Raw genomic sequence first — 20,552 nt, forward strand, 5'->3', positions numbered from 1 at the left:
CCAAAAATATATACAGTTTTCAAGCTATGAAGGATACGTCTTTTGTGTGTCTCTCAAAAACTAACTAAAACTAGCTCCAAGCTAATGATAATAAAACAAGTCAGGGAAAACGCAATTAGTTTCGCTAGTGATTGTGCTTATCGCATTACCTTACACCTACACCCAGATACAACACTTAAAACAAATCTTAGGTAACTTCGAGTTTGTACTTAAGTGTTAAGTTTGGAAGGAACAACAACAGGGGTGTTCACAAAGTCCCGTTAGCTGTTGATAAATGCTGGCGTTTACAAAGTCCTGTTGCCTGTTGATAAATGCTAACGTACGTTTTCCCATTATCCCTTTAATATAAGGTTTTCCATTCTTTCAGATTGTGTGTGGTAGTCCGGATTTGCCCGCACCACTTTGCCTGGCCACCACGAAGCCCAGACCTCACCACTTGTGACAATGTTATGTGAGAGTTCATAAAGGGCATCGCTGCACAAAACCGTTACGGTACCACTGTCGAACTGACAGAAGCTGTGAAACAAGCTTTCACTCAAGTTACACCTGCAATATTCCGCAAAATGTCGCACAGAACCTGGTGGCGTGTTATCCTTTGTCATGAGAATGACGGTCGACAGAATGATCCTTTGGACACTTGATGTTTTTTATCTCAATAAAACTTCTCGAAAGCATTGTTGTTCACGTCATTTAGTTCTTTCCATGTAGGTATCTACGGACGTTTAATGGTTATGTTACTTATTTTCAGGGCTGACGGGATTTTGTGGCCACCCTGTATTACTAATATTTTTATTCACTTTTCATTCAAGTCCAAGTACCAACTTTGGGTGTAGTTTCATTAAAATTTTCAGTAATAAATTTAATAGAGTTGCAGTGTCAAGAAAGAAAAGAAAAGAAAAACGAGAAGGATGCATTCTTGTTTACTGAAGGAAGGGCATCTGAGGAAAGTACTTAGGGTGCCGACAAGTCACAAGAACTGATCATTTTTACTGCACCTTTAATTCTTGATTAAGTGGAACTTATAAAAGAGATGGAAGCAACGACGAATATTGTAGGCAAAAGAGTTTATTTATTTATTTATTTATTATTTTGTGAAATAATAATCTTTACTTTCATTTTTGCAATTTTGAAAAAGAAAACATAATATGAAAATAGTCTTAACATTCTTAAACTGAAAACACTAACAACAGATAATAGGACGAAATTTGGAAAGAAATAGACCAAGAGCAACACATTCCACTATTGTTTGGCGAGATTGAGGGAAAATCTAGATAAAATATCAGAAGGAACGATGAATTTCTCGTCCAAGCAAGAATGTCAACAGATTCATCTCGGTATATTAAAGACTTTTTTCCCTGTACAATCGAAAATAAGACCTTAATTGAGGTTTATTCTTGAGATTGAACAATCTTTGAACATTCAAAAACATTGTTAGGTCATCAAGTCTAGGAGGCTCAGGTTAGCTGGTCACGTAGCAAGAATGGAAAAAAGTAGGAACGCAACGCTTTCAAAGCTTTAACTGGATATCCAATCGGAAAACGACCATTAGGAAGACCTAGACGCACATGGGAGACAATATAAAGATGGATCACACAGAAATAGGAATACCAAGTAGAAACTGGATCCAGTTGGCTAAGGACAGAAGTCAATGGAAAGCTTTTGTGAACGCAGCATTGAACCTCCGGGTTCCATAGGCCATAGAGTTGGTTAACATTACACCAAAGTGAAAATAAAATCTGTCTGCTTTTGTTACATAAAAACCACAAGGAACATTTATAATACATATTTGATTCCCACCTCCATATTCCTTAAAGACAAATAATGTGCATAAACAGGTGCAATATAATGAAAACTACTCGGTTTTTCTTGTTCAAGCAGTCACAGTTACTATTTGCTTCACATGTTCCTATTTCTTACATATTCTACTATTGAAATTTCTTGAATGTATCTTCTGTCCAACGCACTTAAAAAGTTTATAAGTTAGATGATACTTGCTAATGGACACTGTACGATATACTTTTCTCGATTTAAAAAATAAATAAATAAATAAATAAATAAAAATAAAAAATAAAATAAATTACTGATTTTGTATTCAGAAAAAAATCTCCTTATATAATTTCGACTCTCCTTTCAGGCTTTTCTAAGTAACTTCACACTTGCTACTACTACTTTTCCGACTTAAAATGAAATGAAATCTTTTAAGTTGTATGTCCCATGCTTATGTCGGCAAAGCGAAAGGAGACGGTGATGATGAAAAATGAATGAAATGGTGGAATGAAGAAAGTGGGAGAACCTCGAGAAAAGTCACGCACACGGTGTTCGTGCAACATAAAGCTCACTTGGCGCGAGCTGGAATCGAACCAAGGACTTCATACACCAGAGGTGAACGCTTTAGCACTCTTTTTCAAATTATTCATCGACGAAGCAGCAAGAGAGAAATTACTTACGAATGCCTCAGAGAGTAGAAATTATATAGAGAAAAATACTTCATTATTAATTTTTAATCTTTAACTTAGAAGATGATATGGCGTGAGACCATAAAAATATACTTAAAAAAGTTTTCCACTGATTTCCTTAACTTCACACAAATTTTCAGATATCTTTCTCTTTTCGATTAGGTTGCTTGTTTATTACTTAAAATAAAAACAAACATTACTTACCTTAGCAAACATTGTTTTCCCAGTACCTGGTGGTCCATGCATTAAAATATTTCTATACATTCCTCTATTACGTTTAGTATTTTTAGTTGCTATTGCTATATCCCTGTGGAGTAAAAAAGAAACATTGTTTATATATAGATTTCATATTTTTTTCTTATAAATCTCAAAGTATATTCTACAATACGAGGTCCACATTAAAACTACGTGCCGTTTTAGCATAGTTCAAAAATTATAAGAGTAAATTAATGTAATTACCGGTATTACCCGTGAATAACTTTAGACTCAAGGCGTAACTGCAAAATTTTAAGCTAACGATGCTCGTTTTTAATACGGCTACCAAGTTTTATATATATATATATATATTATATATATATATATATATACAGCGAGTCTTAAAAGTGCCCTTTCTGTTATTATTAACAAAGAGTAATTCTATGGTTATCAGAGCTATAACAAAGTGTAAGAGGGGAAACCGTCTCCAAATATGACATTTTCAATCTAAAGTGAAGGAATTTTTTAAATCGGACTAGCCATTTGAGCTGTACACTCTTTATGCGTCCAATGCTAAATAAAAAGGCAACGTTGCCATTTACCTGGGACTGGAGGAGGGAAGGAAGGGGACAGGTGGACAAATTTTGTAGGAGTTTGGTGAATGGGGGTATCACCGACCTAAAGCTCATTTTTTGGATTTGAAAAAAAAAGGACATTGAGAAAAACAGACTTAATTTCGAACTTTATTAGCCAAGCCTCGTATATTCTTTAACATTCTAGAAACTCTTCCCTCATCGCTTTGGTATGTCTTTTCGTCTGTGTTGGGGAGCCTCAGTCCGATTTCATGGCTATATATAGACATACGATGTGGACACAGCGACTCCCTTTGTGATTGTTCTTTTGGGTCCGGAAAACGGGACATTTGCAATAACACTTACATGTTGTCAGCGCCTATCGCTAGTTGGTTAATTCGAAACATTCGCATCCCTTCAGCCAAAGAGCTTGGACTCAACACTATACGTCATAAGCGGGGAGCTCCAGCTCCAAGTTCTTATACACAATACCCAACTGGACAAAGCCTCAATGTTTCGACACCCCTTGTGAGGATTACCTCCTCGTTGCCGCGTGCTAGGCGGGACAGCCAGCACCTACTCGAGAGCAGCGTCCATGCTGCCTGAAGTTATATATTGCGCACATCTTGTCGCCAAGTGTATGAGTTATCCCTCCATGGGACGGACATAAGCACTTAATTAGTTGAGTATGTGACAAATAGTTTATTCGCAAAGTGTTTTTCGATGCAAGTGTGTAACAGCTTCATCTGCGAAATGTTTTCAATGTGAAGAATAAGTTGAGTTCATCGTTCATTACGATAAACATCATAATAAGCGAAACCCTGGAGCACGATTTCGTCTGGGACCATGGACTAGAGATTATATTTGTAACGCCAGCTTGGAACATCATTCAAGGAAGCTGCGTTTAGGGTTCAACTCAGGACATCGATGGAACAGCTTTATTGGCTAGCCGAAGAATGACGTGAGTTGTTTAGTTCATACGCCAAGCCACCTACTTCGTCTATGTTAAGTAAAAGGTTGTCAATTCATTTATTTTCTTGATCAATGTGCATGTAATATCTGTGTTTATTGAGTGATATTATACATTCATTATTCAAATCTTAGTTTTATCATTTTGTAAATCTAATGCATGATTTAGTCACACACAGTTCAGTATAATCTTTTTTACGTTGCCTGCATCCGAGTCAACTGCGTTCCCAGCCTCAGCATGGCAAGGATGCTGGCATGGGTATGGACCGTGTTTGTTGTGGAATAGCTGGGAAAAGAAAAGGAAAAGAGGCGAAATAAGGGACTAAAAGTTGCTCCGAACCACAACGTACATGACGGTTTCAGGGGCATGTTTCAAAGGGGTGCTGGTCATCGACACGTTAGCGTAACAGACAGTAAATTCATTCACTTATGTTGTGGATCCAGCTAAATGGCAACGTTTCATTTTCATTTCACATTGGGAGCATAACGAGTGAACAGCTCAAACGGCTAGCCCGATTAAAAAAAAAAAAAAAAAAAAATCCTTCACTTTAGATTGAAAAAAAAAATCAAATTTGGAGATGGTTTTTCCTCTTACATTTTGTTGTAGCTGTGATAATAACAGAGTTACTCCTTGTCAGGGGACTTTTGAGACACCCTATATATGTATATAGATATACTGATCTTGATTTTATCTACACGTTATGAAAAGAGTATCGATATTTATCGCCAGTGGAAAGATGTTTATGGAAACATTATCCTTATTACTGTATTGTGCGGAAGTGATGAGTTAATTTACGGGAAGCGGGGGAGAGGGTATCAGGAGGTATTAAGATTTCGGTCGGTTAAGAGTATTGTAATAGCTCCTGCTAATTCATTCACTTATGTTGTAGATCCACTGAAGAACTGAAAAATCCGAAAGCCCAATTCGTGCAATCACCTCAGAAAACATTGCTCCCCTTGAAGCCCTGATTGTGGAGGCAAGAAGCCTAACCACTGAGGCAATATGTACCTTACAGGATCCCTTTACTGCATCGTAGAAAAGAATTTTGACAGACGACTCTAGGTCGAAAAGGTCACCTGGATAAGAACAAGGCTTTCTACGGATAAGAACATCGAAGTGGTCCCTCCATCCTGTGCAGTAACGTTCTGTATGTTTTCAAAACTGAAGGATACGTTGCGAGGAAGAAGTTTTCAATTCAGAAGTGTCATTTTCAAGCGTCTAAAAACACGACAAAAAGAAATCTTAGACGCTTCGGGTAGTGAGACACAACGATTGCAGTGGTGTGTAGTAGTGGTCGAAAATGGGTTGAAAATTGACACAAATATGTAACTCGAGAGTTGAAAACTGCGGGAGTTATGGGAAAACGGCATAGGTTTGCACCTCGTATGCCAATATCTTGAACCAATGAATAATAAATATTTTTCATTTAGGTCATACCTTATTCTTTACATCACATTTAATATTCGTATCACATATGTACATGTACAAAAAATTCAATAGTCCAACCGAAAGATGACAGACAAAAACAACCTAAACAACCAGGGGGTGAGAACATAGGCAGGTTTATTGACGAATTCAAATAAAATATTCTGTATATTAAGCCCAGAACAACTGTAAAGAAAATTTTAAAACATTTTCACTATAAAATATTTACAGTGAAACCTGTCTATGTTGATCACCATAGGGTCCATTGAAAACTGGGCAACTTACAAAAAATAAGTGAGGTACAAGGGAAAAACACGCTAAGTCCAAATTACATGATTTTGAGATATTTGTCCCTTCAGACAGCTAAAGGCGGCATCTTACCAATAGCATAACAACACTGCGAAACTAACAGCTTAATCCCATTTTCTAGACTATTAAAAAAAATTCCATATAAGGAAGAACCCGCTTTGTCCATACTTCAAAACCGCTCACCTGAAAAATTTACGAAATGTTACTTAGCGTGTTTTTTCCCTGTACCCTTCAAGTGTATTTTGAAGCAAAAACTATGCGAGATTGTAACCTAAACACTTCTAATGCCTAATGTAGTAACTACTTATGATTGAACACACTAGAGTCTTTCTATTTCAACTGTGTCCCTTCTGGCGCTGCTGTCGATGTGTGTTTTCCCATGTCTTCCTCGAAAGAGGAGGGGACAAGTTGCTGCGGCCGAGATCTTTCAATTGTTGGATGCGGAAGCGTCGCCACAATGAATTCTTTCACTGACTTCGATGTGCTCTGTCTTGTTAGCCATTGTAAGTAGCCTACGATCTTCATTCGTCAAGACCAAACGACTGAATATCAAATTGGCAACATAGCTGAGGTCATTTACTTCTTTTCCGTAAGCAAAGAGGGTGGGGTTCCCGTCAGGTGGTGGAGGTGGGGCCGAAGTATGTTTTGCATATTTTCCGAGGGTACACCTTAAATAGACAGACTCTAGTTTGTGTTTTATAAATAATACACCATAAAAATTATTTCTGCAATATAAAACCATAGTACGTAATAAATATCTATCTACCATTTGAGCATAATGATTTAAATGTTGTAATTTCAACATGCTAATTACCTACTAAACATATGACACATTTTATCTTTTCTCTCTTTCACCTATGACAACAGATGCACGTACGATCGTTAGTTCCAGTGAAATACTCGAAAGATCCAAACTGTATCATCCCTCTGAAAGGTACAAAACCAAAAGTGACCCATAGTTGTGAATTTAAAAAACTGTTGGATTCACTGTGGTAGTTCGGAATTAGGAAGTGTAGCATACGCCAGGCTAGAATGCTAGCAATAACGGGAAACAGAACCGATTGTCTGACCACATATCACCCGTAAAATTGTTCGGGTATCAGCTGTCTTTCGTCTGATGTACTGTCAGCAAATTTACTTTAGTTAACATGAACACTCGCTAATTACCTGAGTCGTTCTTCTAATCTTGGTTCTAAAACTACTCCTGCCAAGGCATCTTGAGGTTTTAATCTAATCCTTTTTACAGTTTTTATGGGATGTTTTAAACTTTCTAGGAATGAAAATCTGGAAGTTTCTCTCACTAATGAAGGTTTACCTACAAATAAGAAAGAAAAAAATAAAGATTAATGTGTCCTTTTTTTGAAGCAAATTCTTGCAGACAAAAGAAGATGCGTAGGAGTTATTAAGCAAAGGGACAAAAGAAGATTCGTAGGTTTAAGCAAAGGAAAAAAAGAAGATACGTTGGTGCTAATAAGCAAAGACATGCAAATGACAATTTCCTCGAAATTGAAAAAAGGCTTATAATACCAAATAGGTGTTCAAAAAAACGTTAGAAACAAGCATGTTCTTTTCCACTCATACGTTTAGTTTTAAAGAAGCCTTTCTGACAGCGTGATCACCGATCTCATGAGTGAAGAGGGTGTTGATGTTCAGGAAAACTGACTGAGTAACGTAGGATTTACGCACCGGTACGGTAAAAGGATACTGAATTCAACTATCGGCGCCGTCCAACACTTTTATGCACTTTAATTTCTTTACTATAAAAGTGACTGATCTGTACAGTAATGAGTAGGGTAGAAGGGGGGAATTGGGAGGTATGTTTTTTTTTTTTTCATCCTTTTTTCCTCACAGGTTATAGGTGTTTTTCTAGTTTTTAAGAACTGATTGTATATTGTATGTTCTTCTGCACCTACTATGATAGTGGTAAGCTTTCAGAATCTTTACTTTTGATGCTGCAACATTTTTATTGATTTTGGTCTGATTTCCACCCAATTACCCCCTTGGAGGTAACTGGGTGCAAAATGATTAAAACCATTGCCGGTGTACATAAACCCTTGGGGGTGATTTGGATGTAAATAAAGAAAACTCAAGCTTTCATTTATTGTACATAACTTATATTTCCCTTAAAAAATAATAGTATTATGTAGCCTAGGAAAAAAAATTACCTTTGTTTACGCAAAATAAGGAGTAACTTATTTCTAAATCTCAAAGATTTTTGTATGCCTTTTCAAGACTACCAGTTATTGTTTATAGTATAGTATATTGTCCTGTGAAATTAATTCAAAATGTATCACACACGAAAGAAGAAGAAGAAAAAAACTAAGCGGTCAAAACTTTGGCCGAAAACGTAAAAAAATTAGAAAAACCAAGCGAACAAGACCTGATATTCAAACAAACATAGGAGAAGGTAATAAGACTAACGTTAAATAAGTGTAAATTATTACAAAAGAACATGTGTTGAAACTCTGGATTGATAAACAAGACCTATTTACAGCATCAGCACAACTAGCATACGCAACGGCTTCTGGAGGTCTAAGTTGAACAAAATAGCTAAATAAGCACAATGCGCTATGAAGCAAAAGTATACACCATGAAAGGCAAGGATAGCCCAGCATTTAAATTTAATTCTAAGCAAGAAATGTTCCCTTACGGCAATCCACCCATTTACCCCCACATCATGCGCCCAACTACCTCGTGGGGAAAATTTGGAAGGTACAAATTTTAACAAAATTTTATCTGCCTCACAATGAGGATTTCTTGCTGTTGCTCTTCACGGCAACATCCTTATGATGTTTTCAAGCAGCAGTAAAAATCAGGATCAAAACATTAACAGATACTCGATTTATTGGACTCAAACCAAAACACACATAAACCTGAAACTCGGTTTCAAATATGTCATTTCTCAATCAAATCAGTTTTTGGTTTGTTTGTCATTATTATACCCTCAAAATTCATCTACAACATCAACACATTCAAAATTTGGGTGTAATTGAATTCCATAAAAATATACTGAAATGCAAAATACAAATTTTTAAAAAGTTTTCCGTTCAATTACCCCCTCAACCCAATTCCCCCCTTCTACCCTATCCACCTATAAAACTTCGTCTCTCAAGTAACTTTGAAATTAACACGACCTTTGAGTATATATTTAGTTTGCACAAAAATGCTTCCTTCAAATTACAGCAAACTCTATTTGATTCTGTTTACATATCCTAAGTTTTTCAGAAAACAAATATATTGGATCATCTAGAATAGATTGATTAACAGTGAAATTGTATGAAACACTCAAGTTGTTTGTGGTTGAGATGCAAAAAAGAAAAATATTAAAACAAATGCATTTCGTTATGAGTCTCTCAGGCAACTTGAAAATATTCAATAATATTTATGATAAAACAATATAATCTAGCACTTATGTAAGTTAATAGCATAAACTGAAAATATACCACTCAACGAGTGAGGTAAGTATTTATTTTGTAGTTAGAATTTATATATATATTAGGGTAGCAACGAAAATTCACTTTTGCATTTTTAATGGTCTCAGGGTCCAATTTTATTTCTTTTTATCCCAAATGTTTACTACAAAAATTTTGAAGCAATTACACAATATTTAGTGGTCACTCAACGCATCAATAAATTCGCATAAAACCACTAAAATGTGAAAATTCACATATAAATAGGGTCTAATATTAAATTCAAAAATATGTTTAGAAACATCCTTGAGTATTATTTATGTTTTCCGAATGTATGTTTTTTTCAATATTTAAGTTCGCGAAAGTATATTCAATCTCAGGAAACAAAAATACTTTGATTGAGAATGAATTCACTTGGGGTTCAGGAAATTTCTTTCTGTGCTGCTCGACAACTTGGAGAAGAAATTGGGCCTGATCTTCCTGATTGGTCAGTTTTCTATTGAAGTTTTAAATAAATGCAATTCCTCGTTCTGCCAGATTATTTAAAATATGCAGAACTTTCACACGCCCTCGAGCTTGAAGAAAAGTATAGTTTGTTTCCCATGTTTCAGGGTTTTCTAATAAAAGGATCTGTGGATATCTCCAGTGCTTCAAACAGCTTTCCGGTGTTTCTGGAAACGAAATCACAAAGGGTTTTATCTTCGTGGTCTCCTTATATCTTAAGCGCAGGAGTTCTTCTCCTTCACTTTCATCCCTAAATAACACTGTAAACATGTCTTTGTTCACTGCTGCGTCGACTTCAAGATCAAAGAAACTGAGACCAGTAAGTGGTTCGCCCAAATACCACAGATGTCGTGAGAAACTCTGCATTACTGCTTCTGCAAGTTTTGCATTAACATTCTTGTAGAAATATAAGAGATTCAGGTCATTCCTTGGAACTGAAAGCACAAGAGGAGAGGAATACCATGCTTTCAAATACACTGCGACGACAAATAAGTCGACTTTTTCAACCTTCAAAATTCATTCATTTAACTTAAAAGTGGAAGTATTAACAGCCACATTACCTAGTCTTGCTTCGATGTATCGAGCTGCTATACTAGTTCCGCCTTTCGCTGAATAAACTCCGAGTGCTAAAAGCGAGAGACCAGCAGCTGCCGTCACAATTTTGTCCCAGTCTTGAAGAAAAGCTTGAGCGCCAGCGCCTAGAACAGATCCTGCGGTTCTGAAACAAAAATCAAAGATCTCATTCATTACCTTCTCCTGAAAGGTACTTTCAAAATTTGATAATCACAAAATGTTACTGAAACAGCAAACAATGCTTCATTTGCCTTCTCCATTAATTTTACCTTAAAATATCTACAGGGTGAGGCAAAAGACTCGCACCAACCCTTGAATTTTTTAATGGTTTGAGGAAAGGTGATCAAATTTTGGATGCGTGTAATTGGGGTGGAGGTGCACCAGATGATCGAAACCCATTATATGATGCAATATGCAATCTTTACTCCACAGAATTTAATTACTGATTAAGGTTAGGTGAAAAATAACTTCATATTCGTTTTCTGGTGAATTCTAGCCTAAAAATCATGTGTCGCATGACACCCTTCCCATTTGAAATACTGAGACCTGAATTTAAAATGGCGGATGGCCGCCATGATGCTAAATTGCACCATCTGGTGCACCCCCACCTCAATTACTCACACCCAAAGTTTCATCATCTTTCCTCAAGCAGTTTCAAAAATAAAAAGGATGGCGTTGGACTTTTGCCTACCCTGGCAATTCTTATAGACGTACGAAAGTGAAACACACGATGTGCTTTCGGTTAACATATGTCAAGAGGTTAAAAAGAAGAATTAGAAATAATGTTGCATTTCTAGGGGTGTACAAATGTAAAAGACGGACGAAATATAATTCGAACCACATGAGATTCTATCGGGTATCGAAGACGTGTAACAGGGTTGGCTGGTTTTAAACCATGATGGTTTAAACCAGCTGTTTTTTTTTTTTTTTTTTGAAAAAAAAAAAACCAACTGGTTTAAACCAAAAAACGAAAAATGTTCGTGAAAGTGTAAGTGTTCGTAACATCTTGAAGAACACACATTTGTAGGTTATCACGTTTCACTCCCGTATATTATTCGTATTATATTCAGATCTAAATTTCCCATTTATTATCCAAAGAGATTATACTACAAAAACAACTTTTGTTTTTTTATAAGTTTATGAATGTTTCTTTTGTGTGTTTTTTATAGTTTGTTATTATTATGCAAGAAAAATTGTAAATATTGTTTCATTTTAATAATGTTTACTATTGATAAAATACATCGAAATGCCATACTTTTTTGGGGTGCAGGGTCATACAAACCCCACGAGAAGCATTTATTGATATCAGAAGTATCTGATATCTATTTATGTATAAATGAGTCAGAGCCAAAGTGAATTCAAATAATTCGTATCTTTATTCACTTTTCTTACTAATATGCAAATTAAGTCGTTGTATTTCTTTAACTTAGACTAATAAAAGTCGAAGTGAACTAATTTGGATTAAATTAGTTCTTCTGCACTCTGCAGTATTTTGAACAATACTGAACAATATTGAATGACTTCTGATAATTATATTAACAAGTATGTAACAAGTATGTATGTATGTGAATTTGTGGGCAATTAGTTCCAGTTTCGAGTTCAAATGGAGGACAATTTCTCTCGGATGTAAGCAGAGAAGCGGTTTGAATTCCGCTTTAAGCTTATGTGACCCCTTCTGGCATAACCCGGTTGTTGCATAATAACATCAAGGTGAAACAAACTTATTTCTTCCATATGTGATATAAATACATAGAGTAAATTAAAAAAAAAAAATGGTTTAAACAAACAAACAAAACGTTTTATTTAAATAAAAACCATGGTTTTTGCCAACCCTGTATGATAACCACATAACCAGGAAGCTCTCTATATTTTTTTTTAATTTTCACGTATTTTATATTGAAATGCTACACAATTACATCATTACTTCATATGTTTTCACTTTGATATAGGATATTGTCGTATTTGATGTCAATATGATTTGTTTTTATATGTTATGCCTTTTCTGGTTATCCAGTTAAAGGAAAAATACTCTATTTTTCTGCCTAGACACCCTATGTCAACATGATTTTCGACAAATTTATCTACAACAAGGTGTCTACTAAAATTCCAAAATTAAATTTGTGACCTTTTCTTTGCCAAATCATAAAATTTCCTAACATTTTCAAGAGCGAATTTGAGTGCGCATTAGGCCGAATTTTCATCCATGCGATAGAAAAGTACTTTGCTTGCGATTTGGTAGCGTCTAAACCCGACCATAGACATTTTTGGCTGTGAATTTTGACGTTTTATAGAACAAAGTTTTCCAATCTGTACTTACATTTGTATAGTTTAAAAAAAAAATCGTGACCCCAAAGCTAAATTTCGTGACTTTCATGACCGTTTTTTGATTTCGTGACTTTCGTGACCAATAGACACCCTGTACAAATAATTTGAACTTAATAGCAGTGTCGCACACACAGCTCGAAACATTTGCAATGTAGAGTAAAAGAGCTGTAAACAAATCTACAACGGACTGTTGACTCCAAAGATTAGGATTAAGCTTCCGGCAGCTGTGGCCATTTTAGCTCGTCACGTATGACGGATGACGTTCCTCGGAGATCACAATGCCCAAGGAATTGAGAAGGAAGACATGAACGTGAAAGGAAGGAAGGAAGCGGCCTGCGATCATTTGTGTTAGGTACCATATCGGCATTTGCCTGATATGAACGAGGTAAACTTTACTCGGGATGGCTTCCCTGAAAAAGCTGTTACACTTTCTCTATTGAGTGTCCCCACTGGGAATCGAACCCAGGATCGCAAGAGCTTTAGCAGCTATAGCTACGCGAGGCCACAACGTTGACTCGGACAGAAAGTCCATCCTGTGGGACATCATTGAAGAAGATAAGGTCACAGATATAATTTACTGTTGACGTTGTCGAGTTGAACGCGATCATCAAATAGGTAATCGCCACAAGAGGTTATAAGGAAATTTTACGTTATTTGGTTATTGTATATTAATTGTAGAAACTAAAAGAAAGAAAAAAGATACAAACAGATGCCACGCGAGTTGAACAAGACCTAAAGAAATCGTGTTTAGAATTCTAATCTATGCAGCAAAAGTGACCAATTTCTCAATCTCACTGTAACATTCGACAAGAAATTGACCACAAGGCAATTGACGATGTTCTCCACAATGGTTCAATCACGATTTCGCTTCTAAACACTTTCCAAACTCGGAGTTATACCCACAGAGTGTGGTAACTGTGTAGTGGTCTGTAGTCGGAGTACTGATTTCCGTACACGGGCGAATCCATGAGGAAATTGACACAATGAACCAAAAACTGAACATTTATGTTCGGCATTGGTGAGCAGAAAAGTTATAATAATGTTAGACGACTATAATGTCACACAAATGACGCTACAGAAGTTATATTCAATTAGGAGAGGAAACTCTTGTCTCATCCACCATATGTTCCAGACTTCTCAGTCACTGTCTTTACTTTTTTAGGTATTTAGGCTTCTAGCACGCGCATATTTACAAAACCAAAAGAGTTCTCATCGAAGACTAACCTCTCCAGTTTCCAAAACACTCCTTGACACAATTATGTCGATGATAAAAGTAAGAGACTTAAGTGGGTGCGTTATACTGCAAATGACTTCTGCACTCGTCAATGACTAAAATTTAGTAACAAGTTTGCCATGAAAGAAAATTTAATATAGAAAACATGCAAACACAGTGATAAATGCACTAGGGTAAAATTGCCCCATGCCGTAAACGTCGCCAACATCTAGTGGCCCACTTACCGGTAAATGTCGATTGTCGATACAACGATGCATCGAAGGATGCCACTCGCGGCAGGGTTTCGTCGAGTTGAAACAGTTATCTAGAGTCGGGGTGTTAAAGTTACCACCGCGTAGCAGCGAGGACTTCATTTTGGTACGCGCTCCTTCGATTCATCGCGGAGGATCGCGAAGGGACGAACACGTACTATCGCCAGTCATGTGCATGCGGTTATTATATAATATTTTTCCTGACGAATTATTCCTAAAGTGAGCTCCGGAGGTCAAAAGTAACTCCTGCCTCTACATCATGAAGTGAAAAATCTTGAGATGAGTTCGCATAATTGTATGAATTTAGATGGCAACTGTCGTCGATTATTAGAAATTGAATGTGGGAGAACTATGAAATAAAGTAAATAGATGCGCGTCATTTTGTTATAAAATTACATGGCGAACTCATTTTATCTGATCCCAAACAGTTATCGTCGAATATACATGGTTAAAGGAGCACTCTGATTGGTCAAATTAAAAGACCTCAATGATTTATTCCTCTACAAGTGAGATTTTGTTCATCTCCTCCGCGGTGAAGTTGGAAAAACACACGCCTAGTAATCATAATGTCGGTGGTTCTTCGCGCCCCAAGTATTTTCTTTTTAGTAATTTTTAGACTTACTTTAATGTAAACGAATCACGCATATAGGAGATTGAACATATTTTGGGGGAGTAATTTTGTGGTTAATTGGCGTTTTGTCTCGTCTCTGCCGCTGGTGGTATAATTTTCAAAACGGAATGGTGCCATCGCGAATCGTCGCTGCGGGGCCGCCAATTTTTGGCGAGATGTCGCTAGTTGCTCATGGGGTGATAACACAGTGAGATATTAATCTTCTTTTGTGGGGGTTATGCGACAAGGATAAAGAAAAGTCCAAGTTAGTATGAAAAGTAAAAAGTCAAATACTTGTAACGATTGCCAACTGAACTGGAAACGAAAAATATTTTTTAGTGACAATAGATAGGGGATAACACTCAAGAGGAAGCAAGAAATGAGTTAAGTATAAACACTAGAACAATCAAAATGCGGGTAGGACATGGAGTTGACGAAAAAAACATACAAACTTGAGAGATCGTTCGGTGGTCATATCCGAGCAGTGTTCGTAAGTCTGCTGGTAGGGCAAAGTCAGTTCCAAGATGACCATGGTAAGGGCAATCCTCAAACAGATGTTAAACACTTTGACTAGCTCCACACTCCGCACAAACAGTGGTCTTTACCACGAAGTAGAAATCATGTGTTAAGTGTGAATGTCCAGAAACTAAGTGCAGGTTTGAGTACATATAATTTATTGCTGACAGCCTGGTTCCATTGTAAGCAGGAGCGAAACTGTATGAAAAGATGATCCATTCCTAATTTACGAATATGCCCCGCTGAAAAAGTACAGTGGCAATATATTGCAAATGTCTAAGTGCAATAAAAGATAACAGTCTCTGAAATCTACCGGCAGTTTCTTCCTTTGCATCTTGAACAACTTAAAATCGTGGGACATGTTCCACGATCTTTTCCTTGTTCCCTTTTTCTGGGCACTTGTTTCTTTGGCTTTTAAGGGTGTTAATTGCTGTACAATGTTGTCAAAGTAACCATAACCCCTTCCACTTCCTCGTAATCGTTCTGGAGCACCAACGAGGCGGACTGGTACTACCTACCACAACCTTTGTCAGGAAACTAAACGATAATTCCAAGCCTAATGTGCAAGGAGCCAGTGGCACTTCTATCCTCGACTGATGGGTACTTTTAAGAAGACCACCATCTCACCGGTTTATGGTAGCGGCCAGACTTCTTTGGAGGTCCAAACATGCCGTATTCCTAACTTTCCCTTTCAGGCCATCAATCCATCCAGTACAGCTAGGCGTAAACACGCTTCACTCCGTCCACACAAGACCCCAGGATAACTAGAATCAGATCCAAGCACCACAGCCAGGTCGAAATAATTTAAAAAATGGTAATCCGGCCCATAAAACTCGCAGACTATAAATCATTGCCAGGCTACAACAATGATCCATCCGGCGTTATCCAAATCGTTGTCAACTGTCCCAGCAAAGTCACAATAGAAAAGCAGGCCGGCTTCATCCGTGGCATCATACTGTACAGTAACATAATTCCCCTGCGGCACAATAGTGATTGAGACGATCATTTGCAGCAGCGGTTTTACGGGAAGGGTGATGAGCCCCCCAACCTGAAGAACCAATGGCTATTATAGTTCCTACGAGTTGGGCGATAGGATTGCCACATTCCCAACACCGGGATGTCGACGTTGGTTTTTTTCTATTAATTCCGTTCAGTTTCAGCCAATTATCATAGTTTGAACTTCTTGAAAATTTTGCAGTAAATAATATAAATAGGAAATTACAAGAAAGCAGAATAGAGAAAATTATTTCAAAGCTGTGTTTTAGAAACTAATACACAAAACCATGGTAGATATCAGAGATGGGCATTTTTGCTAACCCTCACTCACCCTCGCCCTCACCCTCAATCGACTCCCTCAACCTCACCCTCACCCTCAATCGGCTTCCTCACCCTCAGCCGCCCTCACTCTTAATCGACTCCCTCACCCTCAGCCACCCTCAATCTCAGTCGACTCCCTCACCCTCGTCTACCAAAATGAGAGTGAGTGAGGGTGAGGGCGGCCCTCTTGAGGGCAAAAATGAGTGAGGGTGCCCATCTCTGGTAGCTATTTCAACATATTCTTACACTGTCTTTACGTATGGATAATTTCAAAAATGCCTTGCAAGCCTAAGTGAGACATTAGATTAGCATAAAGTCGTCTGTATTATTTCTGTATCTAACATTATTATTTTCAAATAGTAATCCTATTTATTACTTATATGTTTTCTTACTTGATAGATTCGAGAACTGTTACTCTGTTTTCCTGCGCTTTTAACCGAATTTGTTCCAGATATAAGTCCTGATTTTCTCGGTCCATTTTCGCTTTTGCTTTCATCTCAGATTCTATTTTGTGCATTTCATTTTTGTGTCTTAATTCCATTTCATGTTCAATGGTAGCTGAAAGAACCCAAAAATGCAATATATCAACAAAAGTTATATTTAATAATACAAACAAAAGTTTATATGTAAAATTACGGCATGAATGCTGTACCGTACGTCAAAACAGTGACATAACATGACAGATTGGAGCCTTTGAAAGCAAAAGATTCAGTATTATCTGCCGAACATTATGGGAACAAAGTACCGAAGAATAGATATAATTACCGCTTCATATTCAAAGTATACACCTGCACTAATACATTTCACTAGATCTGGCATGTTTAATAGGTCTATAAGACTATTGGCTCCAAACAAGGATTGAGTTTGAGTGAACACACACTCACTGCTGGAACTGTACAACAGGGAAGGAATAAGCTAACTGACTGCTACATAATTCCGAAACCAACAGAAGAATCAGTATTTGAGAAGTTAGGATTAATATACCTACCTCCAGAAGAAAGAGACCACTGATTGTACTAGCTTAGCTTTAATTTTAACTTATGTACATAATGTTTGATATATTATTGTATTGTTCTGATTCTAATATCTCAGTAATTGTTAAAATTTAAAATAAACTAGTTGATTTTATGTTTAATACAAATAAAAAAAAAAATTCAAAATATGCCTTAACAAATATATGCAACAATTTTAATCTTGTATTAAAGAGCGTAATGAAAACAAAGATGATTATATTCTTATAGAAACGAGTAAATATTGTTACCTCTTTTGGTGCGTTGGTGCATCGCTGCGTCTGTATTTTGCAGCTACAATTCACAAACATCACTGTTTGCTTTTTCTACCAGGCCTTTCTTCTTGATTAATTCCTAAACTACTATATCCGCTGCTATTCCTGTGTTCCGCTTATATTTGATAGAAAGAATAACTTTAACACCTAAAATTAAGTAGATTAATTCATTTGTTCTCTTTAGAGAAATAAACTGCGAGAATTCATTAACTCGTTTCAACAAAAACAAATAAATAAATAAATTACAACAACTACAATACGTTCATAGCAAAGTGTTCTGTGCATAGTTTATTATTTCTGAGAAAAGGATAGGCGTACTGGTTTACTTAATTTTGACAAAATGCTGAAGTCGCGTTTTTTTCCCATATACAAGAACAACAAATCGGACATATAGTAGTTGAAAGACGTAATTCTGAGAAAAGGCCTGGTGGAAAAAGCAAACAGGAGCTTTGTGAATTGCAGCAGTAAAATATAAACTGCACGATGCACCAAAACAGGTAACAATATTTGCTTTTTTTATATATACATTAGTGCATTAAAATGCAAGTGTTCAAGCTTATGTTTTGTTTGATCGAAGTTTTTATTATTATTATTATTATTATTTTGTACTACTATTTGAAATAAAGGCGCTCAGGATTTTCAGAAGGATATCGAAGTATTTCAAAATCTGTTTCTCTCATGGTTAAAATGGAAATTCAATTTTCTATCAGAGAAAATTCATGGTGAAATTAGGAACCTTCTTGGTCTACTAAAATTATCTGAACGAAGAACTTTATTCGGTACCAAACTACTCCATAATATTTTGGCTAGGAAATTACCATTTATTGAGGCTGTTACTCTTGGTGTCCCTAATATGGCAATAAGAAATTTTAAAATTTTCAAATGTAATCTTAATTTTAGTGATGCACCGATATATAAATGTTTGTCAAATGCCAACATCTATTTACATTCGTTGATGTCTTAACTCCTGATTTTTCTTCTATTCAAAGAAAGTTTGTAACTTACCACTTATCATTTTTTTTCATGTTGTAATTACACTGTTTCTATTATCTTATCATCGTCCATGCATGTTTATATGTATAAAATCTTATTGTAATTTTAGTTATGTTTTACTTAATATATGTTATTACGCTACTTTTGTATGATTTTTTTAATATAATTTTAATAATGTCTGCATGTTTGTTTTGTCATTTATGCACTATTCTTGGAAATTGTAAATGGACTAAGAGTCTGTAATTTTCCTGATGCCAATAATTAAAAATCACCAAGACTATGAAGCTAGTGCTATAAATTCAAACACTCCTTACTCGAATAATTTTAATAACATTTCTATAAGCTATAAGAAGTGGAATCGGAAACACGCGTACCTCGTTTAAGGAACGATACCTTCCTCACAAACATAATACATTCTAGCTATGTTTCAGTGCCCTGTATGTACTGTTACATACAACGAAGGCTAGCCTAGATTTTAATGCCTCTTTTCAGTGAAAGGCTATCTGAAACGTGAATATCTTAATATACAATCTTGTGCTCATTTGTCGGGAAATAAATAAATAAATAAATAAAAAAAATAATCCCAAGTTCGATCTCCGCTCAGGATACACGTATCGGCTGGAAACTCAACTAATGCTTTGAATCTTATTTTAATGAATAAATGTATCTCGTATAATCTTGGTGACGAAAAATAATAATACTGAACTTCAACTAAGCTGCTTATCGTGCAATCGAACATAAAAACGCCATCTACTTATCCACAAATAAACTATAAAACGAAAGTGTACAACCACTAATTTTATATTTTTGAAATATTTCTTGATTATCAGAAGGTAAAATCACTGGTATAACTACAGAAAAATCTGGACTGGATCGATTCGGACCTGCCTTCTAACCAGTTGCTCTGAATTACCAGCGGCAACGCGATTTATTTATTTAACTTACTTCTTTCAAAGTTTTTATACAGGGTGAGTAAAAATTGTTACCATTTAAATGGTATAAATATTTATTTATTTATTAAGTACACATCAACCATATATTTTATCGAACTTTTGTCATCCATTAGCTTCTACTGTTTCTCTCTTTAATTTGACTCACTCTATTTTCATGGTTTTCATAGATTTGCTTCTAAGCTTTATCTCTAACTAGATTTAAAATGTTTTTTAAAAAAAATGAAATGAAATCTTTAAGTTTTACGTCTCATGGTTATGCTGGCTAGGCTAAAGGAGACGGTGATGAGAAATGATGGAAAGATGAAAGTGGGAGAAAACGGGAGAATTTTTAGACAATCCCCACATACGGCGTTTGTCCACCACAAAGTTCACGTGGCGCGAGCTGGGATCGAACCAAGGACCCCACGCACCAGAGTTGAACGCTCTACCACTGAGCCATAACGGCCCCTTAAAATGTTTTTATAAGTTGACCGATTAACATCGGAGCAAAGAAGAATTGTAGCAACCTTGATGGAAGTGTGGATGATATAAAAACAGAAAGATCATACGCGAAGACGAAGAAGTTAGCGGAGGACCGTGGAGCATGGAAGCTTCTCAGCTGCGGCAAGTGACCTGCCAATAAAGGCAGAATACCTATGATGATGATGGAAGTGT

General features: G+C 36.3%; 1 protein-coding gene across 1 annotated transcript in view; it reads right to left on the reverse strand.

Annotated features, from left to right (window-relative positions):
* bor (ATPase family AAA domain containing bor) overlaps positions 1 to 20,552 on the reverse strand; it is a 47,307-nt gene that overhangs the window by 16,644 nt on the left and 10,111 nt on the right. The window contains exons 4-7 of the mRNA XM_081737258.1: positions 17,060 to 17,225; positions 10,402 to 10,559; positions 7,095 to 7,242; positions 2,661 to 2,763 (exon numbers count right to left, since the gene is read on the reverse strand). Of these exons, the coding sequence (XP_081593384.1) occupies positions 2,661 to 2,763; positions 7,095 to 7,242; positions 10,402 to 10,559; positions 17,060 to 17,225 (575 nt within the window). The remainder of the gene's footprint in view (positions 1 to 2,660; positions 2,764 to 7,094; positions 7,243 to 10,401; positions 10,560 to 17,059; positions 17,226 to 20,552) is intronic.

This window comes from Thermobia domestica, chromosome 13 (genome assembly GCF_964235325.1).
Source record: "Thermobia domestica chromosome 13, izTheDome1.hap1.1, whole genome shotgun sequence".
Taxonomy (NCBI): domain Eukaryota; kingdom Metazoa; phylum Arthropoda; class Insecta; order Zygentoma; family Lepismatidae; genus Thermobia; species Thermobia domestica.